The sequence below is a fragment of the Panthera leo genome, chromosome B3 (assembly GCF_018350215.1).
Source record: "Panthera leo isolate Ple1 chromosome B3, P.leo_Ple1_pat1.1, whole genome shotgun sequence".
In the NCBI taxonomy this organism is placed as follows: Eukaryota; Metazoa; Chordata; class Mammalia; order Carnivora; family Felidae; genus Panthera; species Panthera leo.
Window position 1 is genome coordinate 74,035,759 of NC_056684.1, and position 8,178 is coordinate 74,043,936.

An 8,178-nucleotide genomic window follows, 5' to 3' on the forward strand; every position below is an offset into this window, starting at 1 on the left:
CACTCTTCCGTCAGGCTCAGGGCACATGCTTTATTCCCTAGAGTAGAAGGGAGAATCTACCCTAGATGGAAAGTAAGGGATTGTGTGAACAGATAGGAAGGCTGGAAGAAATAATTTGGTAATCTTAGAAGAGGGATACCTTAAACAATGGTAAACAGTGATATAATAGACCATATAAAGTCATTCCATTTTTAAGGAACCATCTGGCAGATACTCGAATGAGCGTTGGAGAGAGCCAAATGTGTGTCCAAGAAAGTCACCTTTCCTGGAACAGGCTGCTGGACAGTGTCTGAGATTAGGACCTTGATCCCAAGGGTGAAGGGAGCCATCTAGAATCCTGGGCCAATTGCTGACTGGCCATATGAAATGTGCATAGCAATTTAATGTCCAAATCCTGTCAGGGAAACAACCTCTCACCCTGACCAGCTCCACTTAACCAGTCCTACAGCCCTGGCTCAGAAGTGGGGCTTGAGCTAGACCTCGAGGAGGGCGTGAGACTGGATAGATGGAATTGGGACAGGATTTCAAATGACCCCGCAAAATGAGCAGCCAACCAAGGAGGGACTGAAGGGTAGAGGGAGCCCTGTGAATTCACAGCAGAGAGCATAGGCTCAGGATTGCTGGTGGGAAGGGCAGGCAACAGGGGCCTCCAGTGCTCGCCAAAGGTGCTTGGATGTTCTTGGAGGAAATAAGAAGCCACATGAGGTTTGAGCAAGATGAAAATGGTTACATTTTAAAAAGATAATCTGGCACTGGTAAGAGGATATATTAGAGTAGAAAAGACTCTGAGCCAAGGATGTTAGCAAGGAAGCTGTTTCTGTCATTCAGGTCTGGAGCAGCAGCAGTGGGACCAGAATGGATATGCCCAAGAGACCTCTAGTGGGAACCAACCAAGATTTTTTTTCTTCCTAACCCAGTGTCAAGAAATGGGAAATAGGAAGGATGAGTCAAAAACAACTCTTCGGTGGAGAACAGGATAGGGTACTTGTTAGCAATCAGAGATGGGTTCTGCCTGTTAAGAACTGTTAGCCTGCATTGGGAAAAGCTCCTCCCTTAAGGATGGTTACTATCCAGCAGCTTCTAAATCTGCACAGCGAAGCTTCTCAAAGGTGTGGGGAGCAGAAACTAGATTGGCTACCATCTCCACTTGATGGTATTTTTTCTAAAAAATATATCTATCAGAAAACAGCACCCAACTCGTAATCACTTTGTGTAGTGATCACACAATTTAGAGCAGGCTTAAGAGACACCTGGGTAGTCATAATGCCTTTCTCATTAATCTTCTATGGTTCTCTGTCTGTTTGGGCAAAACCTAGACTTCTCCCCTCTCCAAGCTGCTAGGCTTCCCACCCCCAACATCCCTTTCTAGCTTATTCTGCACTTTGCTCGTCCAAAATCCATAGGCAAAACTTACACAGAGCCAAAGCAGGTGGCTGGCGCCTTGTGCCGGGACACCAAAAGTTACAGAGCACCAGATAGTATTCATACTGATTTTAAAAGCTTAGGTGGTTTTAAATTTTGTTAAATTTACATGTTGACAGCCCAAGCATTCCTTCAGCAGTGTAGAAGCAACTGAGCTTAGCACCTAGTTAGCAAGAATAATTAGTTAAAACGGGAGCTAGCAGATGGTACACATTGTTAATAACACCCCTCTGTGCGCCAAATCATGAAGCACAAAGTTGATTGAGAGCCCGTTTAGTGCTGCTCGCCCAAGGCATCAGAATTGCCCATTCTGGGCAAATGCATCGTCTGGTTTCAGAGTCACGTATTGTTGGCAGATTCTGTTTGGCCACTCATTACTCTGGCACATGCCTTTGCCATCTACTTACAATTTATTAGTGAGGTGAAATGTTCCCTTTCTTGGCTTTCCCTGTTTAAATCTCAGTTTCTGCCTTGAATCTTCCATGCCTGTAAGCCAAAAGGGGGGGGGGGGGAGATAAAATGACATCATAACCAAGTGTGAAACCGCTTTAAACCCAAGCTGGTGCCTTCCCCAGCGTGGCTCCTGGGTAGTCCGTTTCATAGAGAGCTCAACTCACTTTCAGAGGACTCATGTATTACCTCTGTGGTAGAAGGGATGCTGACCTCAGATCTGCCCCCACTAACTAGCTTTGTGCCCTGAGCAGACCACTTGCCCTCTCCCAAAGTCCCAGGGAGCAGGCCTCCTGTTCTTGGCCAGCCCTCTTATATCATTACTGAGAAATTCACTTCCCTAGACTACAGTTTGTTACCTTCACCATGAGGACACTGGGCTGGGTGGTCTAAAGGCCCTTCCAGGGGTGACTTTCTGTTGGCCTATTTAAAACCGTTTCTCCATTCACGTAGGTGTGGACAGGTTGAGTTTGAGATAACGGTAACTCAGCCAAGGAGAACTGGACAGTAAACTGGAGAAATGGGGCTGGGACTGGGTGTGAAATGAGAAAGCGTCTAGAAATGGATTTTGAGGTGGGACTGAAGAAGCCATGAGCATCAAGGAGCTCCCCAAAGAGAAAGTGTGAAGAGTAAAAGGTCAGCAGCAGCCCTAGAAGTGGGGGCAGGAAGAAAGAAACTAGATAACCTGAAACATTTAGCGGCAGAGCTTAGGATAGCTTGGGAGAGAAATGTTTCATGAAAAAGAGACATCATTTTGACATCATTTCATTCCTAAGAAGGAATTCTTCATCAACATTGATAAGTGCACCTCCCTTACTGACCTGCAGTCCTAATTCAGACCTTACTCCTCCTTCTAGGCTGTGAACCTCCATGGGGGCATTGACATCCTAGTCTCCAATGCCGCCGTCAACCCTTTCTTTGGAAACATAATGGATGCCACCGAGGAGATGTGGGACAAGGTGAGAGGGGATTAAAGGAGCAGGGGACAGGCCTCATAAAACGGTCAGAACAAACTCAGTCTGCTTTTAGAATTCATTTGTCAAGTTCACTGTAAATGTGAGGAATCCTTGTGATTTGCACACACCTGGAGTGCACCTGGTAAAGGGCAAGTGGGGGGTGGCTTCTTCTATCCTTGCCCTTCTTTCATTTCTGCTTCTCCCCAGTTTTGTTCTTCCATTTGCTCCTTGCTAGCCTTCTTGTGATTCATTCCCCAGCTCTCTCCCCCCACATGCTTATCCAGGCTCTTCCTGGTTTATTTCCAGCAGAGACATGGCAACTATATGCCAATAGCTAATACACCTAAACTTATCCACACCCCATCCCCTTTCCAGCTTCTAAAAAAGAACTACTTCTCATTAGCTGGAAAATGTTAATAGCTGCTAGTTAAGTGAAATATCAATTCTGGTGAAATGACCTAAGTTACCGCTTTATAACTTATAATCTTGGCAAAAGACCTGTGCCCTTTTCTTCTTAACTGCAGTGTCAAGAAAATCTGAGATCCAGATGTCTAAATTCAAGTGTGGAATATTGGTTTTAATGTGAGCGTGTATAATTATATTTGTGATATATTTCACACACTACAGTTTTTAATTATAAAGACTTAATTAAAATATTTGTCTTTGTTTACTAAGGTTAATATTCGCACATGATTTGGAAATGCTAAATTTTTTATGAGCTCCCATGGTTTTGCTTTTTACTCTGATGTCATCAATAATTTCTCAACACTGAAGTTTAAGGATACTAAAATATTATAGTTTGTTTATCAGTGTTTCACAGACATAAAGACCAAAGTGCCAAATGCTCTTCAGTGACTCAGTTCCTGATTGATATTCTTTAAAGTAGAGAAACATCTTTCATGAGCAGTCTGAATAAAGACCACATGAAAATCAGTTTTAAACCAAGTAATTTTTCTTTTTAATTTGCATTTTTTCAAATGTCACAGTACATCAAATATAAATTCAGTGGTTGATCCTTGATTAAACTCTGGATTTTTTAAATAAGGACATTTGGGGAGACAACTGGGGAAATTTTATTATGGACAGCGTATTAGGTAAAATCATTATTACAAATGTTAAATTTCTTGGTGTGATAATGGATGGTAGTGTGTAAGAATGTCCTTATTCTTTGGGAAAAAATGCTAAAGTTTTTACTGATAGAGCATTGTGATGACTGTAACTTATCTTCAGTGGTTCCGGGGGAAAAAACTATATAGATACACAGATAGGACAAACCGGGCAAAATGTGAACAATTGGTGAATCTAAAGTGTACCTTCTGGATATTCATTGTTTTTCTATTTCAACTTTTCTGTAAGATTAAAATTTTCAAAATAAGAAGTCAGCATGGGGGCACGGGAGGGGAATATCCCAGCAGTGCCTAGAACTACATAAATGATGGTTATGCATTTGTTTCAAATTATGGATGCAGGGTTTTGACTGTAGCTTGTGCTCCAGCTCCTGCAAAAGTGCCCCCGTCATGATCCCACTTTCCAATAAATATCCAGCCAGACAGTCCATCCTGGAGGGCCAAAAACATCTCACTCCTTAAGCTCAGAAGCCAGGGAAATGCTAAAACAATCCCGAGTGCCCAAGGTCAGGCCACATTTTCCCTGAGCAGCATGGCCCACTCTGGGGCAGGTCCAGTAAGCCAACCCAATTCCGAGTTCTCCCTAGTTGGAAGGAACACAGAAAATCTAGCTCAAGTCCAAAGCAGCCCTGTTAATATAGGTCAAATCATACTTGGCTGGTTAGGAGACAAGAAGAACCAGGTTCCTTTCCTTCTCACCCGAACCTAATGCATCATTCTCTAGCTGAATAAGCCGATGAGAGGTGCTTTTCCCCAGGCCTTGGCCTCTGTACTTGTACGGTACAAGTAAACCATCTGAGATCTGCACCAGGCCCAACAAACATCCCAGGAACCCTGCTATAAGTCCTCCTCGCCCTGCCTTCTCCAGCTCTTCCCTCATGCTCTTTCTCCTTCTCTCTCTGTTTCAGATTCTGAACATTAACGTGAAGGCCACAGCCCTCATGACAAAGGCAGTGGTGCCAGAGATGGAGAAACGAGGGTACAGACAGTGAGAGGGAGCGTGGATGTGATGGACCTCATATGGGCTGAGGGCCAGGGTTCCCATTGGGAAGAGGTTCATTCTCTTCTTTTTCCAGAGGCGGCTCAGTGGTGATTGTGGCCTCCATAGCAGCCTACACCCCATTTCCTGTAAGATCCCCCCTTCTTTGCTACTTCCATCCCTCCCAGTCCTGCATTTTTCCACTCCCCCAGTGATCCTGATTAGTGTGTGTCCCCTTTTGGAGTCACACCACCAAGCCCCCTCCCACAAAATAGATGCCTTGCCCCCACAAATCCTGACCTAGGGGCGGGTTAGCCACAAGACAGTTTTCTAGCTGGGGACCCTCCCTTATAGGAGATGCCCTATTATCTACTGCCCTTGGTCCTGTCTTACTATAAGAACCAAGAATGAACTGTAAACAAAGACACTAATGCATTGTCTCCTTTCCCCAGGGCCTGGGCCCCTACAATGTTAGTAAAACAGCCTTGCTAGGCCTCACCAAGAACCTGGCCAAAGAGCTGGTCCAAAGGAACATCAGGGTGAACTGCCTGGCACCAGGACTCATCAAGACTAGCTTCAGCCGTGTGGTGAGGACCCCTGGGACCCCTAGGTCCCCATTCCCAGATGGGGAAGCCCAGTACCTTCCGCCCTGATCCCTGCACTTTTTTTGACAGAGGAACCCGCCCCCCATACCAGCCACTGGTCCAGATCAGACCCCACATACGCTTTTCTTGAGGTGTGCACTAGAGACAGGAATTCAGCCTCTGCTCATGCGGTTTCTTTTTTCCTTAAGTGGATGAGAACTGGGGACACCCAGCAACAGCCTCACTAGCACCTGAAAAGAATGGAACAGAGGAGGGAAACAACTGGGAACTGAGGAGGACTAAGAAGTAAAAGGGTGTCCTCTCCAGCCTTCCTCTCAGCTGACATAAGGGTGGCACTTTCTCCTCTCCCTGTCCTCCTCTTCTGCCACATAAAGAGATGTCCCTTTTTCCTGCAGTTGTGGATGGACAAGGAAAGGGAGGAGAGCATAAAAGAAACCATGCAGATAACAAGGTAAGACTGTCACAGGGGAGGGTTAGGAAGGACAAAGACAAAAGTTCCAGTCCCTCACACAGCCCACAGCTTTCTGTCTTTTGGTCCCACAGAAAACATGAGCATGCCCTCTTCGGTGGCACACACAGACTTCCCAAGTCCATGAACACTGTGTCACTATGGTGGCATGTGCTAGGGATCCACCTGCATTGCAAAAACCAAACACAGGCATCTGGGTTTCAGCAGAGCATCATTCTGAGAAAAACCCTGACTCCTCTCTCCACCTGGGTGTTGCCTCCATCTCTGGGCATCCCTAGCACCCAGGGACCAAGACCAAGACCAAAACCCTGCTTTTTTAGTTCCCCTTGAATAAAAAGCCATGTTTCCAGAGCTCAGGTTGATGATCCTACAATCCAAATAAAAGGAATGAAGAGCTTTACTAAGTCCCAAAACTCCCCTTGCTAAGAAAACTCGCCTCTTCCCCATAGGGCTAGCCAAACTGTTCAGGTATCTTTGGCTGGTTCCTTTTCCTCTAACTTCCCTGCCTCTCTCCAGCTTGTGGCTTCTGGAAACTCTCTTCTCTTTAGCTTCTCCATCTTGTTCTGTCAAGAACACATGCCAGCAAGGCCTACTCTTTGCTGGTCCAAACATTCCAGATCCCCTCAGGTGCGCCCAAAGCTGTTCTGATGTCAGGCATGAGCTGCACACCTACTTCACAACTCACTAACAAGTCAGGGCATTGTCATCCTGGAGCCTCAGTGAATGTCTACACCCACGCTTCTTGATCTTGGATGTGCGTTAGAATCAGCTGGGCACTTGTGAAACTACAAATGCTCAGGCTCCACTCCCAGAGATTCTTTTTTAATTGGTCCAATATAGGACCTAGGCTTTTTTTTTTTTTTTTTTCCCTTCGCGAGGTGAGAGGCCAGGGCGGGGAGGAAGTTAAGCCTCCAAGATGATTATAGTGTGCAGCTATGATGGAGAACCACTAATCCAGGCCTTCTAAGTTTGAGGTACCTACTCCACCCCCACCTCTAGAGCATTCTTTGGTTAGGTTACAGTGTTCCCTAACTATGCAATCACTGATACAAACACCGAGAATTAGCACATTCTCACAAAATGAACCTGACTTTAAGGGACAAAAACAGATTCCTGAAAAAGTTGTCTGTGAATTGAAGCAATATAAATGGAATCATTTTAAACAAACCATTTACTGTCTTACAGACTACCTGACACTTGAATAGTATACACACGTGTGAAACAAAATAGCTGCTCACCAGATTATCTGTATGACTTTGGATTGTGGTGTCCTGATTCTCTAAAACACAAAGTGTCTCTGTATTATTTGAATATAATGTGTGGTGGTTTTTACAGCGTGCAGTATTTAGGCAGTATTTATTATGACAGCTTATCTTCATGGTAACCCTTTTTGATTGACAAGAAGCTTATACACTGGTCCTGATAAATCATCTGATACTTTTTGAATAAGCACATTCATGCCCTGAGGGCCAGGTCAGGGGGTCTGGCCTGTTTGATATTTACTCCGTTCCTTGTTTCTCTTATTCCTCAGGATAGGCAAACCAGATGAGTGTGCAGGCATCGTGTCTTTCCTGTGCTCTGAAGACGCCAGCTACATCACTGGGGAAACAGTGGTAGTGGGTGGAGGGACCCCATCCCGTCTCTGAGGACCTGGAGAGAACTCACCAGGGCAGAGATTGGGCTCTAACTCCTGAGTACTGTTCCAGCACTTATCAGTCTTTCCCATCTCTGCCTAATATACTGCTCACCTTACACCCTACCTCACCCCCAAAATCAATTCTGCCCTCTGAAAAGATCCAGCCTTCCTTCTGGTCAAGGTGTGGTCTTATGAGGATTCACCCTGTTGCTGTAGCTTTAGATAAAGACTTCCCCTGAGAACATAGGGCAGGCCTGCTGAGAAAGCTGAGTCTACCTTGGCAAAAACTAATATTTTTTTCCTGGGCATGGGGGAATTTGAGGGAGATGGGATTAAAGGAACCCGGGTGGAGAAAGCAGTTGGAAAATCAACAACTTGCAAAGGGAGGTGCAAATAAAATGCAGATGACTGTATTGCTTTGAGTAGGTGTGTTCATTTGTCATTGCAGGGTACATAGATGTGGTAGCCAAGCAGAGATTGAGTGAGCTACAACCCTGGATCCCCTTAATCCTCCTCCCTGTCTCCAGGACCTAA

General features: G+C 45.3%; 1 protein-coding gene across 1 annotated transcript in view; it reads left to right on the forward strand.

Annotated features, from left to right (window-relative positions):
* The window catches only part of LOC122222365 (dehydrogenase/reductase SDR family member 4), a 10,511-nt gene extending 2,463 nt beyond the window's left edge, over nucleotides 1-8,048 (forward strand). Inside the window, exons 3-8 of the mRNA XM_042942783.1 lie at nucleotides 2,730-2,831; nucleotides 4,864-4,934; nucleotides 5,032-5,083; nucleotides 5,387-5,521; nucleotides 5,935-5,990; nucleotides 7,540-8,048. Of these exons, the coding sequence (XP_042798717.1) occupies nucleotides 2,730-2,831; nucleotides 4,864-4,934; nucleotides 5,032-5,083; nucleotides 5,387-5,521; nucleotides 5,935-5,990; nucleotides 7,540-7,654 (531 nt within the window). The 3' untranslated portion in view covers nucleotides 7,655-8,048. The remainder of the gene's footprint in view (nucleotides 1-2,729; nucleotides 2,832-4,863; nucleotides 4,935-5,031; nucleotides 5,084-5,386; nucleotides 5,522-5,934; nucleotides 5,991-7,539) is intronic.
* Nucleotides 8,049-8,178: the final 130 nt, after the last annotated feature.